At 39.8% G+C, this 27,494-nt stretch overlaps 1 protein-coding gene across 21 annotated transcripts in view; it reads left to right on the forward strand.

Annotated features, from left to right (window-relative positions):
* The window catches only part of PCDH15 (protocadherin related 15), a 1,259,847-nt gene that overhangs the window by 1,141,116 nt on the left and 91,237 nt on the right, over window positions 1-27,494 (forward strand). For all 21 annotated transcript variants that reach the window (XR_005784343.1, XR_005784344.1, XR_005784345.1 and 18 more), the window contains one exon: window positions 17,332-17,459. Coding sequence is in view for 18 of the 21 variants with exons in the window: in XM_040454209.1 (XP_040310143.1) it covers window positions 17,332-17,459 (128 nt within the window). In the remaining 3 variants the exon portion in view is untranslated. The remainder of the gene's footprint in view (window positions 1-17,331; window positions 17,460-27,494) is intronic.

Genomic DNA, 27,494 nt, shown 5'->3' on the forward strand with positions numbered 1-27,494 from the left:
TGATATTGAGCATCTTTTCATGTGTCTGTTGGCCATCTGGATGTCTTCTGTGGAGAAGTGTCTATTCATGTCTTTGGCCCATTTCTTCACTGGATTATTTGTTTTTTGGGTGTTGAGTTTGATAAGTTCTTTGTAGATTTTGGATACTAACCCTTTATCTGATAATGTGATTTGCAAATATCTTCTCCCATTCTGTCCGTTGCCTTTTAGTTTTGCTGATTGTTTCCTTTGCTGTGCAGAAGCTTTTTATTTGGATGAGGTCCCAGTACATTTTTGCTTTTGTTTCTGTTGCCTCCGGAGATGTGTTCAATAAGAAATTGCTGCAGGCAAGATCAAAGAGGTTTTTGCCTGCTTTCTTCTCGAGGATTTTGATGGCTTCCTGTCTTACATTGAGGTCTTTCATCTTATGGTGTAAGAAAGCGGTCCAGGTTCATTCTTCTGCATGTCGCTGTGTAGTTTTCCCAGCACCACTTGCTGAAAAGACTGTCTTTATTCAATGGGATATTCTTTCCTGCTTTGTCAAAGATTAATTGCCCGTACGTTCATGGGTCCATTTCTGGGTTCTCTATTCCATTGATCTGAGTGTCTGTTCTTGTGCCAGTACCATACTGTCTTGATGATTACAGCTTTGCAGTATAGTTTTAAGTCTGGGATTGTGATGCCTCCTGCTTTGGTTTTCTTTTTCAAGATCGCTTTGGTTATTCGGGGTCTTTTCTGGTTCCATACAAATTTTAGGATTGTTTGTTCTAGGTCTGTGAAAAATGCTGGTGTTATTTTGATAGGGATCATGTTGAATATGTAGATTGCTTTGGGTAGTATCGACATTTTAATAATATTTGTTCTTCCTATCCAGGAGCATGGAATCTTTTTCCATTTCTTTGTGTCTTAAAGTTTACATTTTTTTTAACAACAGCACTAACATACTTTCTGTAGGCAGAATACTCCCTCCACCAAGAGATGTCCATGTCCTCAATCCCAGAGTCTGTGAATATGTTATCTTTCATGGTAAGGGGTCCCCAGAAGTTTCATAAACTAAGGATTTGAGATGGATGGCTTACCCTGGATTATTTGAGTGGGCTCAATGTAATCACAGGGGTCCTTATTGAGATTGAGAAGGACTCCAGGGGCCACTGAGGCCTTTGAAGATGAAAGGGGACCAAGGCCACGGAGCGCAGGCCATCAGCTTGGTGAAGCTGGAAAAGGCAAGAAAACAGATTTGTCTCCAGAGCCCCCAGAAAGAAAGGAATGCAGGAACCCATGGTTCCTGAGTTCGAGCCCTGCATCTGGCTCTAGGCTGACAGCTGAGAGCCTGGAGCCTGCTTCTGATTCTCTGTCTCCCTCTCTCTCTGCCCCTCCCCTGCCTATGCTCTCTCTCTCTCTCTCTCTCTCAAAAATAAATAAACATTTTAAAAAAAGAAAATTAAAAAAAAGAAACTTTAGCTCAGAAAAGATACCTAACCTGTGTAAGGTCACACAGTGTACATGGGTTATTACTGGGAATTTGACCCAGATCCTACCTCCACAGCTTGTGCTTAAACTTTTTCTTGCCCATTTCACAACTGCAGCATTTTTGTTGGTCTTTAAAGGTCCTGTCTTAAGCTACTTTGTGGATAGAGTTGGCGTTTAATAGACACAAATGAATTAAAATAGTGTTTATTCTGTTTAATATGGGCGGAAAGAGACCAAGCTAAAGGTCATAATCATTGCCTTGCAAAGCCTCTAAATGTATCAGTTTGCTGTCACAAGATTAATGCTGGCAGCCCCAGTGAAAAGAAACAATATTGCATTCTTAGCTTCTATTGTCCCAGTTACTCTTTACAGAGAAACTTGAGTTCATTAAATGTTCCTAATGGGAATATGTGTTAATATGGATACAAAGCCAAACTTCAGCTGATGTGGAGAAGATTATTCTTCTGATTATTTCCCCATCACCATTGTGGTAAAAGTGCCAATGTCATCATTTTCTTGGCTCAAAGACTTAGTTAAAAACAAGGATATGCTATAGTAATCTGAGGGGCAGTTTTCAAAGCCAATAGTTACATGCCGTCCTTTCCTTAATTCAGTTACCTTTTCAGCACACATGCACACAAAATGTATGTTTTAGATACAAGCAATTAAAAACATTCAAAGGCTAATTAAATCAACATCAAAGCTAAATTAGAAAACTATTAAAAGAACCTCAAAAGATTCATTCTCTCTTGCTGTCTAGCTACAGAAAATAAACTGTACATGTAAGTACAATTCTTGCAGAGCAAAAAGTTAAGAAATAAAAAACGGTTTTTTTTTAATTATAACATACTTAATAATTTATTTTTCAAAAGAGCATGTGAATATATTGTATTCCTCTAAATTCCATCTAATGAAGAAACTATAGCACATTTCTTCCAAGCCTTTTTAAAATCAAAGCCTACCTTTTTTTTTTTAACTGAATAACTCTAAACCCTTTAGTAAGATCAGATTAAGTTCTTATGTCAGATTATCTTTTTGCTCTTAAACAGTACTTTATGGAAAGAACCAGTCATTTGGCATATAAACTAAGGTAGAGGAACACAGAGGAAATTAACAATAGTATAAATACTATGAATCTCCAAAGTCATCCCAAATAGTTTTTAGAATTATGAAATGATTTCAGAGTCACTATTTTCCTAATATCAATATTTTTTAAAAAAAAATCTGTTAAGAGAAGTATTCTTGATCTTAACAGGAACATGCATTTGTTTGGTACTATGGTTTTTAAAGGCTTAAACTATATTATCTTGTTTAATTTATGGGGATAAAATAGAGTGGATTCTTTTCTTTTCTTTTCTTTTCTTTTCTTTTCTTTTCTTTTCTTTTTATTTAGGGGGTGTGAGGGTTTGGTAACAATTTCAGTCTGAATCAACATTTATTGAACACCTACTGTGTAGAAATCACAGTGCCTCTAAAGAATTAATTTATCAGTAAATCATATATGAAAATAATATCAATAGAAAAACAGCATAAAAAGGTATGTGTTTGTGTGTGTTTTCATGAGGAACTAATCATTTTTTTGGCATCAGCAAAGGAACAAAGTAGACCTGGTATTTCAAATATTTTGAAAGCTCTCTGCAGTAGAATCATTGGAGAATATATGTCATTTACCGTCATTATGATACATTTCAAAAACGCTGTTTAATACATTAGACCATGAAGAATATATAAAAATAAGAAAAACACAATGATTGCTTTCAAGGTTTTAGAGTCAAGCGTATGTTTTCTAATCAGACTAAGCTCCTGTAATCCTAAGTATGACAGTAATTATTTCTTTGATGTATTTATCAGTAGTAATTAGAGATGTGATTGGAGTTTGGAACATGCAGGTGGAGGCAGAGTCAAAAGCAGAGGCCAACGGGCACTGACAGGAGGGCAGGTGACCGGGATTGAACCCCTGACTTTAAAGAGCGCGGTCAGACTGGGGATGACCAATGTGGGATCAAATCCTTTCAGCCCATTTTGTTTGGAGTCCCACCTTACAGACATGTTCCTGCAGGCAGACTCAGGGCAAGGAGTTCTTATACGTCTACACAGTCTCTGCATTCTATCTTCACTCCTCTAATCTCTCCGTCTTTTGTTTTCACGTCGGGTTTTTCAGCCTCATCACTATCCAGTTTGGACTTGATAACCGTTGCTGTGGGCGCCTGTCCTGTTCATCATGGGGTGTTTCTCGGCATCCCTGGCCTCTGCTCTGTTCCAGCAGCAGGTCCCCTATCTCCCCACCCTCTGCAGTTTTTACCACCAAAAATGTCTCCAGATGGGCAGAGGCAATCTTAGTCAAGAACTACTGCTTCAACTCCTTGGACCATTATTCAGAAAGTCCTTTCTGAGAACCCGATGCAATGTAGGCAATAGATTCATTGTGTGGAAGGAAGAAACAGATTGATGTTGAGAAACCAGGGGCTTCCTGCGTGAACTAACAGCACAGAATTAATTATTGAAAGTCAAGGGAAGAAGGAAAACAATCCAAACTAAATTTGATCTTGAAAAACATGGAGTCAGGTTGAAGTTAGTAATGTTTCGAACACCGCTTAGTCTTCTGAATGCCTTGCACTTCGTGGCGGAGGTCTGAGGGAACAGAAGGCTATGTGAGGAGATTCTGGGCTGACCCATACTTTCTTGTCTGAGCTTTACCATTAAGTGGTTCTGTCTTCTTCTCTGTCTTCAAACTTGTGAATCTCAAGGAGGCGTCTCACATTCCCTCACCTGAGGCATCACTTCTGGAACTTCTTGGCTCACTGAAGGCAAAGGTGGTGCCCATAGAACAAGTTCTCTCCTACAAAATGAGAGAAAAAGAATGTCAGTGGGTGAAAGGAAATGAGGCACTACGCCCCCAGGTGCATAGGAAGATTATAATGTCTTTAAGTAAAACCCTTGCCAAATAAATCCACCATGCAGCTTGTAATTTCCTCCATCCCTATGGGTCTCCTCCCAGTGCTTGTGTGGCCTCACCCAGAAGGGGACTGAGGGGTACTGGGACATCCGCCCTCAAAGTTGTGCCTCCCACACTACCCTCTTACCCATTTTGTCAATGCCACTTTCCTTTTATCCTTCCATAGTTGTCTTTTTCTGTTATGTGCTTCCTAACTGTCCTAAATAAAGAATACAGTACACACACACACACACACACACACACACACACACACACACACACAATTCTGAAAATACTCAAAAAAGATAAAAAACGGATTTCCTTAACGGAATTTAAATTAGAGCTGCTTCTAAATTTCTGCCTTTGAAGTAATGAAAACCTAACTTTGGTAGAAGACCATGACAGAGCTCTGAGTCCTTATACACGTGCCACGAAAGTGTGCAAGCCAAGGAATCCTGTGGTATCAGGTGCACTGTTTGTCCGTGGATCAGAAAGTCGAAGTGAACGTTACCCTGGTGATTAAACCATATGGGTGTCTTCCATTTATTTTGTGACTTCCCAGTATTTATTTTACGTTGTTGGATTAGACATATCGCAATTCTTTTCCAGCTTTTGTCAGGTATAATTGGCAAATAAAATTATTAAAGGATGTACAGCATGGTGATTTGATATGCGTATATATTGTGAAGTGACTGACCACAGTCAAGTTACCGAGTACATCACCTTACGTGGTGGTAGTTACCATCCGTTAACTCACGTGTGTGTTTGCTGACAACATGGAAAACCTACTCTCCGCAGACCCCAAGTGTCCAAGGCAGTGACCAACTAGTCACCATGGTGTCCCCCGGAGCCTCAGAACTTCATCGTCCTGTAACTACAAGTCAGTCCCTTTGACCAGGGCCTCCCCATCACCCCTCCCCCCCCAAGTCTGCTGTTGCCACGAGTTCTACTGTTTCTGCATGTAAGTGAGATCGTACAAGACTTTCCCTTCTTTGTCTGACTTATTCCATTTAGCAAAATGCCCTACAGGCTCATCCATGTGTCCCTCACTTCATTGTCTACCTCAGGATTCTCTTGGGGTTCCCTCTCTCTCTCTCTCTCTCTCTTGGATTCTCTCTCTCTCTCTCGGGATTCTCTTTCGCTCGCTCTCTCTCTGTCTCCGCCCCTCTCCTGCTCATGCTAGCTCTCACACTCCCTCTTGCTGTAAAATAAAAAATAATAAAAATGAAAATGAAAAATATTTTCAAATATGTTCCCATAGACGTACAGAATAATTATTCGTACTATTAACCACACTTTGGTGCCGCTTTTTTTCCCATTTCAATAAAATTGTGACTGCACAAAACTGCAGTGTATGAAATGCAATAAGGTTGTAGTGGTTATTATAAAGTTATTGGGTATAAAAATAGAAAGATGAGATTTACATGGAACCCATCAGCATTATACACTGAGTATATATAAAATATATACAATATTTTCTCTCCACTTCTTTTTCCGGCAGATGAGTTAGAAGTTGTGCAGTTCAGTAGCACAGATTTATGACCCAATTCCAATGCAGTTTTATTAAACTGCAGGGTTGTTAGGCAAATATTTTTAAAAATCAAGGCAAGGAACTAACACACACCATATTGAAAGAAGTTAGACCCAAGAAGAGCAACCAAAAACAATTTTTTATTAAAACAACAAAAACTCAAAATTAGGTATGTTACATATATGTATGTTTTATTACTATTATTATTAGTATTATTATTATTATCCTTATTGTTATATAAAGATGTCCAAACCTGGCAGAGGAAAACTACATGAAAAATTTAAATAGTTCAGTCCTGTGATTATTCTTTCATAATCATGCTTCCCCTTCGCATATAATCACATGGAAATACAATCAATTTATTTTATGGTTTACTTAAAGTGCTGATGGGGCACCTGGTTGGCCCCGTCGGTTGAGCATCCGACTTCGGCTCAGGTCATCATCTCGCGGTCTGTGAGTTCGAGCCCCACGTCGGGCTCTGTGCTGACGGCTCAGAGCCTGGAGCCTGCTTTGGATTCTGTGTCTCCCTCTCTCTCTGCCCCTGCCCTGCTCACTCTCTGTCTCTCTCTGTCTCTCAAAAATGAATAAACATTAAAATTTTTTTTTAAAAAAAGAAAAGAAACACCAAATGAAATATGGTTAATTTCTGTATCAGTCTCATAACAAATATGGACTGAAGCACAATTGATACTGAATCGTGATACCTTATGTAGTAATAATGATGTTTGTGAGATAAGTATTTTATAATAGGAAACCTTGAAAAACTTTAGTCCAGATGTTAAAGTGGGATAAATTATTTTACAGAAAATTAACACGCATTGAATATCAATAGTGTAAGTAGGTATTTAGCTAGATATTTCTACGCATGTTAATTTTAGAGAATTTTAATGGCTGCTAAACTGATATCTTAAAGAATTATTTTACTGCAGTCTCTCTGGAATTTGTAAAGTGTATACATGTGATATTTGTATTAGCATATACGTGTCGCTTTAAATTACAACACTGATCTTCCCATGATTTCCCAATACCTAAGGAAATACGAGGGTTCTAAAAGATTTGGTAAAGTACAGATTATCCCTGATGACATCATTCATTGGCGTCTGGGCCTCAACCTTCCGTCATCATCTTGTAAAGTGTCAGAAGGAAAGCAGAGAAGCTTCAGAGTGGAAGTTTATTCCTTTACAATGAGCTTAAAATCAACCTTTACTTTCTCAAGTACTGCAAATAAGGACTGTAACTAATGTGGTCATTAGTCAAGAACATAAAAAAGTTTAAAGGTGATATTGTAGATTAGGATTCCTTTTGTGAAAAAACAACAACAACAACAACAACAAAAACAAACACGTTAAACCCAGGGCTGTTAGCTCCTTGGATTCCAGAGATAACAATGGTCAGCTGGGAAGATGAAAGTGTTTTTCATATTGGCGAACTCGGGTGGCAGCCGGCCAGGGTGCAGTTAGGAATCCTGGCTCTGCAGGACGGGCACAGGGACTCTGCCATTAGCCCTGCCCCCTGCTGACACCCTTCTCCGTTGACCTGGCTCCTGTTGATTGTGACTCTTCCAGTTCAGGAATGGTGAGAAAGTAAGAGGCAAACTAAATGGGTAGCAGCAGGGTAGGGTTAAAAACTTGGGGGTGATAAGTCTCTTGTCTCTCTGAACTTTTTCAGGGCAAGCCAGAAAGCAGCCTGTTTCTAAGTTTTCACTAAGACAGTGAAGGTTATCCATTCATTTATTTAATCCACACAGATATATTGTTCACCCACGATGTGCTCACCGTGCTAGTAGGTCGGTGTTAATTGGCTATAGTTGGGATACAATAACGCAAGACAATTAGCATAGCCCTGATAAATAATCTGTAGCTCAATCGCCTTATACTTGATCTTAATTGGAATGCGTGAGAAAAGATCACACAGGTACTAGATCCGAATACTTCTACAATGTGGATCTACCTTTTCTGCAAAGTGGTTACCCACTCATTCCCCATTTTCTCTGCTTTGTGAGTTATTTGTCTACACCGGATTTTTGTAAAGAGTCATTTGTGGATTAATAACAGGTGCTACATTTCTCATTAAAGGGGTGATGATTGAAGGGGTGAGATTCTAACATTTGATACAGAAATGTGTCCTTTATGGCATATTTACTATGGCAGACATTATACACCCAGTGGATATGAGTCACGAAGCAGTCTTATCTCCAGCTACATCTTTTCACTGGATGAATGGTTGCTTGCGGCCATGATTAAACTTGTTTTCTATTTGTGGACATAATCCCTTCACCCAACCATTGATTACTTTCTTTTTTTGTTGTTTTGTTTGGGTTTGTTTTTTTTTTTTATTTTTTTTTTTAACGTTTATTTATTTTTGAGACAGAGAGACAGAGCATGAACGGGGGAGGGTCAGAGAGAGGGAGACACAGAATCTGAAACAGGCTCCAGGCTCTGAGCTAGCAGCACAGAGCCCTACGCGGGGCTCGAACTCACAGCCCTCACGGACCACGAGATCATGACCTGAGCTGAAGTCGGCCGCTTAGCCAACTGAGCCACCCAGGCGCCCCTGTTTGGGTTTGTTTTAAACTTAGTTTTTATTTGAAACCGAATTTCACATAATTGACTTCTGTGCTTATCTGAAATTTTTGCTTCTTAAAATTTAGTTTCACACAATCAACAATATAAAGGAACTTTGCTCAGATTAAGATATAATTTTTGAAAATTAGTGGACCAGTTGTAATTTTTCCACGATTGTTCTCTTATTTAATGGTGCATTACAGTTGTCTTTAGAATTCTCATGTTGAATTAACCATAAATAGAGTGAGCATTCACTTGCAGAGATACATGAGTTCAGTAAATTACTGTGTGAATCTGTGTTAGGATTTGAACTGATCTTAGGTTTAAAGTTTTGTTGCCATTTCGTTTTCCTTCATTTCTTTAGTTTAGAGGTCAAAGGTCATACCAAAAACACTGAAGCTTCTGGGTGTCATAACTTTCTGGACTTGAGACCATGGAGTTTCCAGAACCATTTAGATTGAAGAGAATTAGCTAGAAAGCACTGTTTCACCTTTGAAAGTGACAACTGTATAATTCCAGAGTCATTATGGAAGCAGGACAAATTTCCTAAGGGTGAACAAGCACAGGTAAACATCTTTGTGAGGAAATTCTTATGACTGTTAACCCCCAAGTTAGAGGGCGACATTGGTTCAAAGATTGTAGAACAATGAAAAAGAGAGAAAATGTGATCATTATTTAAAATACTTTGGAAAGTATATTTTTCATGGGTATTCAATTTGAAAAGATGAATGAGTTAAAATGAGCATAAGAGAGGCTTGTATGGATAGAGCTATTTCAAACTGGTTTCGTAAAAAGAATAACATTCTTATTCACACAATTTAATTTGTGTAGAAGAAAGGAAAACCCCTAGAGCAGACATTTGAGGATTGTCTGACCAGCATCCACCCAGTCTCTTCTGAGAACTTCTTAATTTTTTTTATCTGATGAACTCAGATAAAACCTGAGACATAGTCATCAAGGAGTGGTTATTGAAACCAGAGCAGTCTTTAATGTTTTCAAACTGGAAAATGGGGGCGGGGGGGAGTTACTTGGTAGTAGGGGATTTTTTTTTTAATTTTTTTTTTTTTTTTTTTTGTACTTACATCAATATAAGTTAGCATACAGTGCAATAATGATTTCAGAAGTAGATTCCCTAGTGCCCCTTACCCATTTAGCCCATCCCCCCTCCCACAACCCCTCCAGTAACCCTCAGTTTGTTCTCCATATTTATGAGTCTCTTCTGTTTTGTCCCCCTCCCTGTTTTTTGTGTTACTTTTGTTTTCCTTCCCTTATGTTCATCTGTTTTGTCTCTTAAAGTCCTCATATGAGTGAAGTCATAGGATTTTTGTCTTCCTCTGACTGACTAATTTCACTTAGCACCCTCCGGTTCCATCCACATAGTTGCAAATGGCAAGATTTCATTCTTTTTTGATTACCAGGTAATACTCCATTGTATATACATATACCACATCTTCTTTGTCCATTCATCCATCGATGGACATTTGGGCTCTTTCCATACTTTGGCTATTGTTGATAGTCTCCTTTGCTGTGCAGAAGCTTTTTATTTTGATGAGGTCCCCGTAGTTCATTTTTGTTTTTGTTTCCCTTGCCTCCAGAGACGTGTTGAGTAAGAAGTTGCTGCGGCCAAAATCAAAGAGGTTCTTGCCTGCTTTCTCAAGGATTTTGATGACTCCATGTCTCACATTTAGGTCTTTCATCCATTTTTTAGTTTATTTTTGTGTATGGTGCAAGAAAGTGGTCCAGGTTCATTTTTTGCCTGTCACTGTCCAGTTTTCCCAGTATCACTTGCTGAAGAGACTGTCTTTATTCCACTGAATATTCTTTCCTGCTTTGCCCATATGTTTGTGAGTCCATTTCTGGGTTTTCTGTTCCATTCCATTGATCTCAGTGTCTGTCTTGTGCCAGTACCATACTGTCTTGATGATTACAGCTTTGTAGTATAGCTTGAAGTCCGGGATTGTGATACCTCCTGCTTTAGTTTTCTTTTTAAAGACTGCTTTGGATACTCGGGGTATTTCTGGTTCCGTACAAATTTTAGGATTGTTTGTTCTAGCTCTGTGAAGAAGGCTGGTGTTGTTTTGATAGGGATTGCATTGAATATGTAGATTGCTTTGGATAGTATTGACATTTTAACGTTATTTGTTCTTCCTATCCAGGAACGTGGAATCTTTTTCCATTTATTTTTTGTGTGTCTTCTTCAATTTCTTTCACAAGCTTTCTATAGTTTTCAGTGTATAGATTTTTCACCCCTTTGGTTACATTTATTCCTAGGTATTTTGTGGTTTTTGGTGCAACTGTAAATGGGATCGATTCCTTGATATCTCTTTCTGTTGCTTCATTGTTGGTGTATAGGAATGCAACCGATTTCTGTGCATTGCCTTTATATCCTGCAACTTTGCTGAATTCATGAATCAGCTCTAGCAGTTTTTTGGTAGGATCTGTAGGGTTTCCCATATAGAGTATCATGTCATCTGCAAAGAGTGAAAGTTTGACCTCCTCCTGGCCTATTTGGATGCCTTTTATTTCTTTGTGTTGTCTGATTGCAGAGGCTAAGACTTCCAATAGTATGTTGAATAACAGTGATGACAGTGGACATCCCTGTCTTGTTCCTGACCTTAGGGGGAAAGCTCTCAGTTTTTCCCCATTGAGGATGGTATTAACGTTGGGTTGTTCATATATGGCTTTTATGATCTCGAGGTATGCTCCTTCTATCCCTACGTTCTTGAGAGTTTTTATCAAGAAAGGATGCTGTATTTTGTCAAATGTTTTCTCTGCCTCTATTGAGAGGACCATATGGTTCTTGTCCTTTCTTTTATTGATGTGATGAATCACGTTAATTGTTTTGCGGATATTAAACCAGCCCTGCATCCCAGGTATAAATCCCACTTGGTCGGGGTGAATAATTTTTTTAATGTATTGTCGGTTCCGGTTGGCTAATATCTTGTTGAGGATTTTTGCCTCCATGTTCATCAGGGAAGTCGGTCTGTAGTTCTCCTTTTTAGTGGGGTCTCTGTCTGGTTTTGGAATCAAGGTAATGCTGGCTTCATAGAAAGAGTTTGGAAGTTTTCCTTCCGTTTCTATTTTTTGGAACACCTTCAAGAGAATAGGTGTTAACTCTCCCTTAAATGTTTGGTAGGATTCCCCTGGAAATGCATCTGGCCCTGGACTCTTGTTTGTTGGCAGATTTTTCATGACTAATTCGAGTTCCTTACTGGTTATGGGTCTGTTCAAATTTTCTATTTCTTCCTGTTTCAGTTTTGGTAATGTGTATGTTTCTAGGAATTTGTCCATTTCTTCCAGATTGCCCATTTTATTGGCATATAATTGCTTATAATATTCTCTTATTATTGTTTTTATTTCTGCTGTGTTGGTTGTGATCTCTCCTCTTTCATTCTTGATTTTATTTATTTGGGTCCATCCCTCTTTCTTTTTGATCAAACTGGCTAGTGGTTTATCAATTTTGTTAATTCTTTCAAACAACCAGCTTCTGGTTTCATTGATCTGTTCTACTGTTTTTGTTTTTGTTTTTTTGTTTTTTGGTTTTTTTTTTGGTTTCGATAGCATTAATTTCTGATCCAATCTTTATTATTTCCTGACTTCTGCTGGTTTGGGGTTTTATTTGCTGTTCTTTTTCCAGCTCCTTAATGCGTAAGGTTAGGTTGTGTATCTGAGATCTTTCTTCCTTCATTAGGAAGGCCTGGATTGCTATATACTTTCCTCTTATGACCACCTTTGCTGTGTCCGAGGTTTTCGGTTGTGGTGTTATCATTTTCATTGACTTCCATCTACTTTTGAATTTCCTCTTTAACTGTTTGGTTAGCCCATTCATTCTTTAGTAGGATGTTCTTCAGTCTCCAAGTATTTGTTTCCTTTCCAAATTGTTTCTTGTGGTTGATTTCGAGTTTCATAGCGTTGTGGTCTAAAAATATGCACAGTATGATCTTGATCTTTTGTACTTACCTAGGGCTGATTTGTGTCCCAGTATATGGTCTATTGTGGAGAACGTTCCATGTGCACTAGAGAAAAATGTATATTCTGCTCTTTAGGGTGAAATGTTCTGAATATATCTGTTAAGTCCATCTGGGCCAGTGTGTCATTCAAAGCCATTGTTTCCTTGTTGATTTTTTGATTAGATGATCTGTCCATTGCTGTGATTGGGCTATTGAATTCTCCTACTATTATGGTATTACTATCGATGAGTTTCTTTATGTTTGTGATTGATTTATATATTTGGGTGCCCCCACAGTTGACATATAAATGTTTACAATTGTTAGGTCTTCTTGGTGGATAGACCCCTTGATTATGATATAATGCCCTTCTGCATCTTTTGATACACTCTTTATTTTAAAGTCTAGATTGTCTGATATAAGTATGGCTACTCTGGCTTTCTTTCGTTGACCATTAGCAACCATTAGCAACCATTAGCAACGAAAGATCATTCTCCATCCCCTTATTTTCTTTTTTTATTAACTTTATTTTTTATTTTTTAAAATTTACATCCAAATTAGTATATAGTGAAGCATTGATTTCAGTAGATTCCTTAATGCCCCTTACCCATTTAGCCCATCCCCCCTCCCACAATGCCTCTCCATCCCCTTATTTTCAATCTGATGGTGTCTTTAGGTCTAAAGTGGGTCTTTTGTAAACAGCATATAGATGGATCTTCTTTTCTTATCCATTCTCTTATCCTATGTCTTTTGATTGGAGCATTGAGTCCACCGATGATTAGAGTACTGAAAGATATGAATTACTGCTGGTATGATGCTTGTAGGAGTTTCTGGTGGTGTTTTCTGGTCCTTTCTAATCTTTGTTGCTTTTGGTATTTATGTATATATATATTTTTTTTTTTCATCTTTTCTCCTCTCAGAAAGTCCCCCTTAAAATTTTTTTGCAGGGCTAGTTTCAAACTCCTTTAATTTTTGTTTGCCTGGGAAACTTTTTATCTCTCCCTCTATATTGAATGATAGCCTTGCTGGATAAAGAATTCTTGGCTGCCTATTTTTCTGATTCAGCACATTGAATATATCCTGCCACTTCTTTCTGGCCTGCCAAGTTTCTGTGGATAGGTCTGCTGCAAACCTGATCTGTCTTCCCTTGCCGGTTAGGGAATACTTTTCCCTTGCTGCTTTCATGATTCTCTCCTTGCCTGAGAATTTTGTGAATTTGACTATGGTACGCCTTGTTGATGGTCGTTTTTTGTTGAATCTAATGGGGGTCCTCTGTGCTTCCTGGATTTTGACGTCTGTGTCTTTCCCCAGGTTAGGAAAGTTTTGTGCTATTATTTGCTCACATAACCCTTCTACCCCTATTTCTCTCCCTCCCTCTTCTGGGATCCCTATTGTGGGAGGCCGGGCCCCAGTGCCGGGCTGAGACCCGGTCGAGCAACGGCTCCCTGTTGACTCAGCCAACCCGGTGGTTCCCCCTCCCATTCCCCCACTTTCATGGGCATACGAAAGCCTTGTCAAGGCTGAGAAAGTTAATTCCTGAAGCCTGTGGTCTGTGGGTGTTGGCAGTAATGTTACCTCCCCTTTTTCTACCCCCGGTCAAATAGAAACAAACATGGGAACTGTGTTTTGCTAGCAATCTTATCAACAAGGTCTTGCTGTGACCCGTTTAGAAAATTCACAAGGTACACAGAACTAAATGTTTTGGTTGGCAGCGATCATGTGAAACCTGTTTATTCTTAGAATGGCCTGACCCATAAGAGTCTTGATATAAAAGATTGTGTACAGCAACAATAAAGCCGTCACTTGGGCCATCAGCCCAGGGGACCCTCCTGTTCCCTCCTGTCTTCTCTTCTTTTTTTTCTTACATTCCCCTACCCTCAGGACCCTGATCTCGGTGTTTGTTGCGCCGGTTGCAACACCCTATGATTCTCATGTTGTTCCATTTAATGAGTCACTGATTCTCTAATTCTTAACTCATGCTCTTTTGACTTAATCTCCTCTTTTTCTCTGCTTCCTCATTCTCTGTAAGTTTGTCCTCTCTGTCGCTGATTCTCTGTTCTGCCTCATCCATCCTTGCTGCCGCTGCATCCATCCGTGATTACAGCTCAGTTAGAGCATTTTTCACTTCATTCTGGGTATTTTTTACCTCTTTTATCTCCACAGAATGGGATTCTAATCTATTTTCAACTTGAGCTAGTATTCTTATTATCGTGATTCTAAATTCTGGTTCAGACATCTTGCTGGTATCTGTGTTGGTTAAATCCCTTGCTGCCGTTTCTTCATACTCTTTCTTTTGGGGTGAATTCTTTTGTTTTGTCATTTTGAAAGGAGAAAAGGAGTTAATGAGGTAGAAAAATTAAAACTTAAAAAAAACACACACACAAAAATCTAACAAATGATGCTAGATCCTAGGTGTGTTTTGGTCTGGGTATCGAAAGTCGTTTGACAGATTAGAGAAAAAAAGGGGAGAAAAAAAGGAAATCGTTTGAGAATTTGAAAAAATGAATACACTGAAGTAGACTAAAATGAGATGATGGGAGTAAAATAGAATTTGAAAAATTTACATAAAAGTAAAGAATATAGTAGAAAAAATTAAAATATTTTTAATAAAAATTAAAAATAAAAATGAATTTTTTCTCTTTCTGTATTCAAGAAAAAGAAAAGAAGCAAAAAAGACAAAAAAGAGAAATAAAACAAAGAAATCATTTGAAAATTTGAAAAAGTGAATACACAGTAGTAGACTAAAATAAAATGAAAGTAAAATGGAATTTGAAAAAATTTACATAAAATCAAAAAATACAGTAAAAAATTTTACGAAAAATATTTTTAATAGAAATTGAAAGTAAAAGTGAAGTGTTTCTCTTTCTGCATTCAAGAAAAAGAAAAGAAACATAAAAGAGAAAAAAGAAAAAAAAAGAAGAAAATCGTTTGAAAATTTGAAAAGGTGAATACACTGATGTAGACTAAAATAAAATGATGGAAGTAAAATAGAATTTGAAAAAAATTACACAAAATTAAAAAAATATAGTAATAAAAATTAAAGAAAAATATTTAATAAAAATTAAAAATAAGAATGAAATTTTCTCTTTCTGTATTCAAGAACAAGAAGTGTAAAAGAGAAAAAAAAGAAAGAAAATTGAATACGTGGACCTGCTAACAGATTGAAATAGGACTGAAATGACTTTGTTTTCCCCAGAAGTCAGACTCTGAAGCGCTTTATAGTCCATAAACTAAGCCGGCAGTGAGACTTGTGTTCAAGGAGGGAGGTTGGCCCAGTTGGGCGGGGCTCAGTGTAACGGCTCGGTCCTCCACCAGGTGGCGCTGCTCGCCTTCTGGGGTGGAGTGTTGCGGCGCTCTTGGGTGCGTATGCGCATGCGCGGCAGAAGTGCAAATGGCGTCAGCCACCTACCTGGTCTGTTCTCCGTCTTCAGCCCTCGGCCATGCCCCGCTTTCTCACTGTCCGTGACCAGGCCCCGGGCAGTACCTCTCTCCTGAGTTCTGTCTCAGACACGGCTGTTTTCCCCGGCCCCTTACTTCTGAAGGACCGCGGCTTTGGCCCGTTCCGCCCTCTGCGGGAGGGTCTCACCCAGCAATGGCCGAAGGAGCAATGGCCGAGTGTCCGCCACACCCAGGAAAGCTTGCGGGACCCTGCTGCTGCCGGTGCCCTGAGACTGCGGCCGGGTGCCAGCCCACCCCAGAGAAAGTTTGCGAGATGGTGTAGCAGATGCTTTTCAGGGATGATGGAAACTCACAACACGCATCTGGCACCAGGCTTCACCCTTAACGAGGGTGCTTGTTCCAGCCCCAGCGAATGTGGCCGTTTTCTGGGGTCTGCCGGGACCAGGGGGCTTCAACAGTCTCCAGCAAATGTCCTTCCAGCAGTGGAACCGCTTTTCCCCGTGTGGCCCGAGAACCTCCCGGACCCCACCCTGCTCCTGGGGATTCGCCCTTCCCATCAGAGCACCGCCAGGTAGGGAGTTGCGGAGTTGCAGCCTTTGCGTCCCCCTTGTTTACAGTCTTAATGGAATTGAAACCCTCTCCTTTCTCCCTTTTTAGTTAAGTCCCTGCGGCTGTTTCCAATTTTCCACTTTCTCTCCAGCTGCTTTTGTGGAGGGGTGCTTTTTTCGTATTCTCCCCGACCCCCACGCCCCCCACCTCTCTCCGCCCTCAAAAGCTGTTCCCTACCTTTCGCGGCTTCTCGCTCCCCAAATTCACCTGTTCGCACCGCGTACCTGCTGACTTCTTTCGTTCAGGTTGTGCAGATTGTTGTGTTGATCCTCCAGTCCGTTTTCTAGGTGTGCAGGATGGTCTAGTGTTGGTCTGGCTATATTTCATGGACGTGAGACACACAAAAAACTTCCATGCTGTTCCCCCATCTTGGCTCCCCTCCTCAACTATTGGTTACTTTCAACCCTAAAATTAAAAATATATACATATTGTACATTATTAAACTGAGAGACTATCGTTGCTAGTTTTACACTTAAGAATAAACAAATATTGTTTTAGTTTATGTCAGTTTATATTATTTCATAAGGTGTTTATAAATTTGTCACTTTGGTGTCATTGGTAGTGTATGGGAAGTGTTTGTGAACATGAGCAGTTGAATTGTTTCATTGAAATTAGTAGAACACAATACTTTAGTGCCTATTAAATCAAGTAAAATGAATTACCAAGACATTGTAATTAAAAGAAATAGCAACTTCACATTATTATGCCGGAAGCAACATTTTCAGTGACCTCTGTGGAACTCGGGGTATTAGACTTGCCATTTGGGAATGACTTTCTGATATAAGCCATTTCCATTGTTTCAGTCCAAAAAAAAAAATACAATAAGTATTTACTCCAGTGAAATTTTTTTCTAGTAAATAGCCACCAATTAAAAATATATTATTTCTTATCCTCCAGGCAATACGGCTAAAGTGTATATTGAAATTCAGGATGAAAATGATCATCCCCCAGTGTTTCAGAAAAAATTCTACATTGGAGGTGTGTCTGAAGATGCAAGAATGTTTACTTCTGTGCTCAGAGTTAAGGTAGGAGGACTTTTATTAAGACACAGAGCTCAGGTAAAGAGCTCAGATTACAGGTAAACTGTAACCATGCAGTTTGCATTAACTGAGTAAGCACTCAGTATTCATGTGGTTTAAACAAAAGTCTGAAACTCGGAGATACATGAGTTTAAGTAGCCAAGCTAAATACAGATTAATTATGAGGCTCGTACTATGGAACTTTTATGTTTTATTTTTACTACAAAAACAGGAAAAATTACTTATGATAATTTACACTGAGGGGCACCTGGGTGTCTCAGTCAGTTGAGCGAGCGACATCGGCTCAGACCATGATCTTGAGTTCATGAGTTCGAGCCCCGCATGGGGCTCTGTGCTGACAGCTCTGAGCCTAGAGCCTGCTTCTGATTCTCTGTCTCCCTCTCTCTCTCTGCCCTCCCCCACTCATGCTCTGTCTCTGTCTCAGAAATAAATACATTGAAAAAAAATTTTTTTTTAATTTACATTGAAAAAGATATTAAATCAGTAAAATGTATATCTCCTAGTAGATTTTTATGCCTCCATACAGGCATTCAATAGGTTTAATTCAGGATAGCCCCAAAGATTGCAGAATGGAGTTTCTAGTGGTGAATATAAAATTCCCATTTCCTAGTAGAAGATATAATAATGTGTGGTCGCCTGGATGGCTCAGTTGGTTGAGTGTCTGACTTTGGCTCAGGTCATGGATCTTGCACTTTGTGGGTTTGAGCCCTGTGTTGGGCTCTGTGCTGACAGTTCAGAGCCTGGAGCTGCTTTGGATTCTGTCTCCCTCTCTCTCTCTGTCCCTGCCCTGCTCGGGGTCTGTCTCTCTCTTTCAAAAATAAATAAACCTCAAAAAAAATTTTAAAAAGAAGAAATAATTTAATAAATAATTTTTTGTGCAATATTTTTCTAAAATTTAAAATCGTAATTAAACACAGGACTACTAATTTTACACTTTACCAAAAGTTAAAGAAAACTCAGATATGTCAGAAAAAGTAGAAAATCTACTTTGAATTTTTAAAAAGTACAATATCCAAGATTAACGTTGATAATTTTTTCACTTTTCTCCACTTAGTTATCATCAAAAATGTTGAAAGATTTTGTAAATGGCCAGCAGTACATAAAGATGTACTAATTTTATTACTGAAAAATAAATTGATATTGTATTACACAGGGAGAAAAGTTTGCAGGCTAGTGCATTTTAGATGCTTAATTATAGTTATTTTTCTGAAAGTATTTTAGGAATATATTTTTAAAAACTATTAATGGGCACACAGAAAACCTAAATTTTCCTGAGCAAATCCCGCTCGTGATCAGTTGCCTTTTTCTTTGTGTACCAGAACCATATGATTAGAACTCTTCTTACATATGGTTTTTCCATGTTCTGCACACCAAGTATGAAGGAGGAAAAGCCAACCAAGCAAATGCGCACATGTATTGTGCCTGCGAAATAGCTGCTTCATACACTGACCCCTGATGGGAATCACCACTTATAACTCAAAATGGTCCATGAAAGGGTTGTTCTCATCATGTCTAAACCACATTATGATTTGCAAGTACAAAGCAACTCCAAAGAGTTTATTTTTATTGTATTTTACACTTTAGTCCCAAGAACTGTTGACTGATTCTGTTCACTTAGTCAATATTTTTTGAGTACTTATGTCCTTATGTAATGTCCTAGAAATTGACATACAGCAGTTCAAAAAACAATCAAACAAATAAAATCAAAGTTAACACCTTATTAATATGGAAAAACTGGTGTAAGAAACAAATGATTGATAAAATCAGTAGCTATTTAATAGCTTAATTATAGTCATGTGGTCATGTGGTCAAGGGCATGACGTGTGGATTTCTAGGTAAGATACATTCTGTTCATTATGCTGTCAGGTCCCTAAAGCTAGATGGACTGAGAGGTCAGCATGGCTGGAAGGCTGGTTGGAGAGGAGATTGGGAACATAGCCCAGGACTAGAATATGGGGGTTCTCCTAGATGTGTTACAAAGGAAGTCTTTGAACTGTTTTGTTCAGAGGCATGACATAATCCAGTATAAAAGGATTATCCTGGATGTTGGGCAGGTTGGAGTGGGGGTGGTTAGCAGTGTTTTCAAACAAGAGTAGACAGGCCAACACATGACTTTCCAGGAGAGACTTGAAAGTGGACTGAACCACAGTGGTAGGCTGGGGCAGTGGTCACAAGGGAGTCAAAGACAGCCAAAAGGCTTTGCTGATGGATTATGTGTGGGGCATTAGAGGAAATCAAGATTGGTCCTGAGGTTTTGTTCCTAACAAAAGGATGGGAGGTCCCCATCCCTCCCCCATGTACTGTGGTATCAGAAATCAAGAATTCACCTTTAACTCTCATCTTTTTAGAGATTTTATGATGGGGGGGGGGCTTGTTTAATATGGCAAGGCTGTTGCAGATGCAGAGAGAGAGAGAAAAGGAAGAGAGAGAGGGAGAGAGAGGGAGGTAAAGGGAGATGGAAAGAGGAAGGGGAGGGAGAAAAGGGGGGGCAGGAGGGGAGAAAGGGGAAGAGAGAGAGAAGGAGGGACAGGGACTTTAACACTGTATTGGCGCAAACATGTGCTGTGATAATCAAGCCATCTAGGAAAGCACAAATTGCCCTGTGGACTCAAAGGAGGAGACATTTCACTTGGTGAAGGAACTGAATGCTCCCCAGAGGATGAAGAATTTGAGTGGCCCCCAGGGGTGGTTACATTTTCTCAAAGTGAAGCTTAAATGGGGCGGAGAGGGGCGCCTGGGTGGCGCAGTCGGTTAAGCGTCCGACTTCAGCCAGGTCACGATCTCGCGGTCCTTGAGTTCCAGCCCCGCATCAGGCTCTGGGCTGATGGCTCAGAGCCTGGAGCCTGTTTCCGATTCTATGTCTCCCTCTCTCTCTGCCCCTCCCCCGTTCATGCTCTGTCTCTCTCTGTCCCAAAAATAAATAAAACGTTGAAAAAAAAAAAAATTTTAAATGGGGCGGAGAGTCTCAGCAGAGGAAGCACAGGAAGCCAAACCCCAAAAGGAGAATGCGCTCCCTGGAACAGTGATTGGAGGCAGGAGCTCGGGAGGTGGTGGGAGTGATAAATCTTAGCCGGTGGACACTTCCAAGAGCTGCCTTTAGCCTTGACGCCTGGAATCTTCTCCTTTCCCAGTTTAATCAGAGTGGGAGTGAGCTAAAGACTTCTTTTCAATTCACAAGTAGAGCAGCAAAAATCTTATTGGAAACAGCAAGATTCTGGGTCCGCCAGGCTCCGGGGTTTGATGGAGAGACCACTTAGCAAACAGGGAAGCAGCCCACGACTGGGAAGGAGGCTTTCACACCACTGTCTGTGAAGCAGGGGGCAGCAACACTGCATCTACTCTACGTGCAAGTTCATTTCCTTTAGTTCATCGGGAAATGCATAATAATACATTTTCAATTTTAAAAAATTGTGTATTATAGGAAGGGAAAGAGGAGATGTATTGTAGAATTGACTAAGTAAGATGAGACTTTAAAATGTACTGGTAAATCAGGATGCCTTTGGCTCAGTCAGTTGAGCATCTGACTTGGGCTCAGGTCATGATGTCACGGTCTGTGAGTTCGAGTCCCACGTCGGGCTCTGTGCTGACTGCTCGGAGCCTGGAGCCTGCTTCGGATTCTGTGTCTCCCCCTCTCTCTGCCTTTCCCCTGTTTATTCTCTCTCTCTCTCTCTCTCTCTCTCTCTCAAAAATAAAAAAACATTAACAAAAATTTTAGGGACGTCTGGGTGGCTCAGTTGGTTAAGTGTCTGACTTCAGCTCAGGTCATGAACTCACAAGTCATGGGTTCCAGCCCCGCGCTGGGCTATGTGCTGACAGCTCAGAGCCTGGAGCCCACTTTGGAATCGGTGTCTCCCCTCTCTCTGCCCCCCTCCCATTCATGCTCGCTCTCTCTCTCTCTCTCTCAAAAATAAATAAATAAACATTTAAAAAAATAAAATATACTGGTAAATTGAATATACTTACTAGCTTAAAATACAGATAGTGGATTAAGGGTGTTACTAAAACATGCTAAGGTAAGGCAATACAATGAGAACATTATTGAAACAATTTGTGCTGTATAAGTGATAATAAAAGAAAGCTGTGTATATATGCTCTGAAGTGGCATATCTAATATGCTTACAGACTGTTTCAAAGTTCACTTTTTTTAAGAAAATCTGTATTGTATTCCTGGTGTGTGGAAAATACAGAGGCAAACAAAACAGACTCCCTTCTGCCCTTACAGAGTTAACATTCCAGTAACTAGACCGAAAAAGTAAATAAATAAGGCTTTATTTGGTCCCTGGCTCAAGAAGTTTGAATGTTCATGTCATGGTAAAGTACTTCCTAGATTGTGTCAAAAGGACACAGAACAAAAGTATTAATTTGGGAGTATCCACCACATTTACTCTGGTTTAACGTCGATATCTCCGTCACAACTGACTCTACCAAATTGATTTCCATTGGTCACAAGCGATCGTTATTCTAATTGCAGGGAGAGGGAGAAGGAAATCAATAGTAATTTCTCTCTTCAGTCTTTAATACAAGAATTAGCATCAGTTAAAAGTATCACCTTTAGTTTATACCCAGAAGAACTGAAAGCAAGGAGGCAAGCTGGTTCCCTATTGTTCCTAGCATTATTATTATTATTCATAATAGCTAACAGGTGGGAGCAATCTATGTATCCATTGGCAGGTAGAACGATGGGCATAATGAGGTACAAACAGTGGAATTTTATTCAGTCTTACAAAAGAAGGAAATGTTGACATATGCTACATCATGGATAAACCCTGAAGACCATACGCCAAGTGAAATACGCAAGAAACAAACAGGCAAAGGTATACTTGCACTGTGTGGGGATCCCAGAATCGTCCCATTTGTGGCGGGGGGGAGGCAGCAGACAGAGGGGAGTGGGGTAATCAGTGCTCAGTGGTTTCAGAGTTCCAATTTGGGAAGAAGAAAAAGTGCCACACAGGAACAGTGGTAACAGTCACGCAATAATGTAAATGGTCTTAAGGTAACTGATTTAGACGCTGATTTAGACGTTAGAATGGTGAATTTAATGATGGATATTTTAGCACAGTAAAAGAAAAATCCCAAAGGAAAGGGGGCATCTCCAGTGTTGGCAGAATATGAAAGCTGTTCCGTTCGAAACCGTTATTCTCCTGTGGTATGCATCCCAGGTTGATGTGCATGTGAATCTTAGACTGGGAACCAAAGATGTGTGGTAGTCTACTAACCTGAATTGATGATGTAACTGTGGGTCTTAACATTTTATTCTCCTACACATCATCCTGCTATCAGTCCCGGCGGCAGCCCTGTGGAAGTGACACTCCCACCTGCAGGGCTATGCGTCAGAATCTCTAGCACCTTCTCTGTTGCAAAAGTCCCATGTTTGGCACAAGGGTGTTCGTTGAATATCACTTACTGAAATGTCCTCTAGTAATAAAAAATGATTGTTACATTTGCTTACATCAGACTAACAGACCACTATGACGGAGATGCTATAATGATTTAAAAAAAAAGCAGTTAGCTGCAAGCAAATATTTTGCTACATATATATTTTTAAGTCAAATAAACAGTGTCCAGAATATAGAAAAAAAAAACTGTTCAAAAGCAACTATTCAGCCAATAAAAGCAAGGTTGAAAAAAATTCATGAGTATTTGCCATATGACTCGTAATATCCCGTGTGAGGTCAGTAAGATTAAGCTGGACTTTTGAACACTAACTTTTTTGTTCCTGTTTGTACTTTGGGAAGTGTTAATCTATGAGTCCTCCTTATTAATAACAATAACTGCCATCTGTTTCTCCTTATTATTTTTCTGAGAACTGTAAAAAAAAAATCTTTACATATTTTAGCCAGTAGAATTTATTTCAGTAATAACAAGCATGCCCAAGAACAGGGCACACCTGGGTGGCTCAGTCGGTTAAGTGTCCGACTTCGGCTCAGGTCAATTATCTCGCGGTTCGTGAGTTCAAGCCCCACATCAGGCTCCATGCCTACAGCTCAGAGCCTGGAGCCTGCTTCGGATTCTGTGCCTCCCTCTCTCTCTGCCCCTTCCCCACTCATTGGTGTTCTCTCTCTCTGTCTTTGTCTCTCAAAAATAAAACATTAAAAAATAAACAAATACAAACAAACAATACAAACAAAGATATAAAACTCCTACCTGTATGGTAGGTGCAATTATTCTTTATTGTATTGTTGGGGAAAACAACAATTACTGAGGGCTAGTAACTTTCCAAGAACCACTGAGCCCGCAGCAGCCAGTGAAGGCAGGATTCACTTGGGTTGACCTTTTTCCAGGACTTTCCTTGCGCCCTGCACACCACATGCTTCCCCTGGAAAGCGAGGAGTGGAATGTGGCAGAAATACAACGTTGGCAGAAATAACAGAGCATAGGAAGTTTCTATGAAAAATCAGGAGGCAATTAACAAGACAACGAATTGCTCTTGGCATTGAGATGACCTCTGTGAATTACAAGTCCCTCTGTGAAAGGAACACATCAGCTCTCGTTTCAGAAACACCTCTCAATTTATTAACTAATTTTTCCAGTTTACCACATGTCGTCTTAACGGCAACCCAGAGCCCGATTTAGTGCAAGTACAAGGAGAGGTTAAATATGATTTACAAAAAAACTCTCTGCATTATGAGGATATTTTCCAGAAGTTCGTGCCATAAGGATTAGGCCTTCTGTCTACGAACTGAAGTTCAGAAAAACTCAGTGTCAGAAAAATTGAATTGAAATGTTGACTTGATGTCTACTGAGTGTCGAAAAGACTATAAACATTGCATCTTTGAGTTGTTAGAGAAGGCAGATTTAAGAAAGTTGTGCACTAAAAGAAAATACTATTTTGAAACAGCATCAAAAGAGAAACAGTCCTCTCTGTCAATCCCTAATTCTCTATTACATTTTTCTAAATAAGCATGAGACGTGGCAAGAATACGTAGCGGAGTGATGCTATTGAGGGACAAAGGCCAAGGGCACGTCTGAAGGATGCAGATTTCCTCAGCGGCCTAGCGTGTGGAAGTGTTCAAGGTTAGCAGTGCAGGAGCGATAATTTTTGCTTGGAGCTGGGCCGGGGGCTTCTCAGGGCTCCTGGTCCCCAGCCCTGTGCCTGCACACATGGGTCTGAGGAGAAACAATTCCAGCACATTCGTGAGGGTTCAGTGTGAGTCCCCAGGGCAGCATCTTTTACTAGGGCCAGAGTCGGGCCTGGCTCACGTCCAGAATGGTACAAATAGCTATCCTGTATCTCACGTTTCCACGATACTCGGAAGTTAACTCGTTCATTCCCTGGGAAACCCCATGGATTCTTTTATTATTCTCACTTTACGGAAGAGGACACACAGGCACAGGAGTGATCTGCAACCTGCCCAAGGTGGTCAGAGAGTCAGTATGAGGCCAGGATGCACAGCCAGACCCTCCCAGACATGCTCTCCTGCGTCCTAGAGGGAACCGTAGTGGGCTGGGAATCCAATCACTTGGATTCAGTCCCAGAAATTAAGTCTCTGTGGGGCCTCACACTTGATCTCAGGCCAGTCTCCTCTTATGCAAATGTTGCTTTAGCACTAGGTGCCATTTAAAATCTTTAACCGCTTCTGGGGCCCCTGGGTGGTTCAGTCAGTTAAGCATCCGACTTTGGCTCAGGTCATGATCTTGCAGTCTGTGGGTTCGAGCCCCATGTCAGGCTCTGAGCTGTCAGCACGGAGCCTGGAGCCTGCTTCAGATTCTGTGCCCCTTCCCTGCCTGTGCTCTCTCTCTCTCTCTCTCTCTCGCTCGCTCTCAAAAATAAATAAACATTAAAAAATTAAACTCTAACCGTTTCGGATAGTCGTATGTTACTTGCCCTAGGAAAATAATGGCGTGGGGAGAATGCCCAGTACCCTGAGAGAACTACATTTAAAGGAAAAATGGTTGGATTCCTGAAATCCAAAGCATCAGCTGTGTCTCACAGTTTTTGTGGTTTATTTCCCTTGAAGTTAGTGGATCCTTTTATGACAATTTTCTCCCTACTCGCTCTGTACAATGGAGATGTAAACAAGAGGTCTACGTGAAGGCCTCATAAAGCAAGATTTTGATTCCCCTTTGCCAACTCTGGGAGACACAGCTTTATGCAGACCCTTAGTGCTTCCAGACAGGGGTGTTAGGAGATCGTACTAACCGACATGCATCTGACCTGGAATGGTTTGTACCTTGAACAAAGTACAAGCGCATAGGTGCCTGAGGGCCGTGGCCCTATAACTGAGTTACTATGTATCTAATTTAGAACTCAGACACATTATATTGTAATTATGTATCTATGTGCCTGTTTTCTCTCCTGTAACTCAAATGTCATGCTTCCCCACAAATTTAATGACCTTATAGATATACGGTGCTTACCACCTCAAACTGATGCTTGTCCAAATTTTGTTTTTACATCTAGCCATGTCTTTTAGCCCACTAAACCAAGGCATTCCATGAAATATGTGAACAAATGATCAATTTTGAAATAAGTAGAAAGAGTCTTTCTGTTAAACTTTCTTGGGTTTGATGACAACACCGAGATTTACATGACCTCTCGTTTCCCTGGGAATGTTCCTTCTGTCAAAATTGGGAGCTTGGATTTGATAATATCTTTATGAATCTCATGCTTCAATCATAGTTTTCCATTTAACTCCAGTGGGGAAACCAAATGTCAAGAAAATTGCATTTTCCTCACAACTGGTGTACTTCTGTTATATGGGTCTCGGATTATGTTGTAGTTAAAGATGTTTTCCTTTTGGTTTGTCTGCTGGAGACTGAAAGTCAAACACCTGATTCATCTTGAGCAATTTTAAAAGGTGAATGCCATGGACAGGGGGTGTGCTTTCTCTCTGGTTTCCTTGAGATACTCTGGCTCTTACTCTCTGTTATCCTTCCCTTTAACTGTGTTTATGTTACTGTATCTTACGGAGTTTGGAAATTCTGTGGGGTCTGTGCAAACAAAGGATCGCTGAATACTCGGTTTCTAAGAGTCCAAGCCTTCCCTTTTCCCTTGTAAAAGTTGACACGTTAAGTGTCATGGCCAGTTTATGATACATCACATCTGTCCTTATATAAAATTATAGTTCTGTTGCTATTAGAATAAATGTACGAGACCAAGACTTTCCTTTGCCACAAATGGAGTGTCCAGATAAAATGATTTTCACATGTAAGTTTTACTCTCTCTTCTTCTCTATACAGGTCAGTCTTTCTATTATGACTGAAGGGAGATCTAAAATCTTCTCAATCACATAGTAGTAACTTAATTTACACTTGTTGGTTTGAATATAACTGAATTAAGTTATATTAAGATAATTAAGAATTGTTTTGATTTCCATTGTTTAAAATTGAAAGGGAACTATTTTTTCCAAGCTATAAAGTATCTGAAGAATGAGGAAAGTTTGAGTCTTTAAAACTAGGTAAAAAGCTTTTTATTCAGGGAATTTTTTTTTTTTTTTTTTTTGGAAAGAAATTTCCTTGAAAGTAGAGAGTCTGAGGAATTTTTATGGGTCTTAAGCCTTTGGACATGATACATGAAAGGGAAGTGCTTTACTCAGTGAATGGCCAAATCATTTTGCCTTTCCTAAATTCATTGGTGGGTCATATGTTTCAAAGTCTGATCACACTCTCCTGGGATTTGAAATGCATTTAATGCCTGCATGTCTTTCAGATGTTTAAATGCATAACAGTCCAGGGTGTGGATTTGGAATATTATCTTTTGAGTCAAGCTCACATTTTCCTGTAGGAGAGTTTGTATGTCGTGGAACAGTGATGATCGTGTGTGTGTGCTCCTGTATTATGTGTCAAGGACCATATCTTCCATCATCTGCTAGGAGGGTTGACACTCAGCTTAAAAATCTCAGAATCCTTGTGAAAGAGAGGACTGCACTGCAAAACACAATTGCAAAGATAATGGAGGCAAGTAAGAATTACTTTTGTCTGAAAATGTCCTGTGATTTCTTAAACCTTAAACATTTAACTTTGTGCTATAATGACCCCACAAAGAAGACCTAAAATACCAATCTAAGCAAAAATGATTGG

This window comes from Herpailurus yagouaroundi, unplaced genomic scaffold (assembly GCF_014898765.1).
Source record: "Herpailurus yagouaroundi ecotype Mexico unplaced genomic scaffold, PumYag 211, whole genome shotgun sequence".
NCBI lineage: Eukaryota > Metazoa > Chordata > Mammalia > Carnivora > Felidae > Herpailurus > Herpailurus yagouaroundi.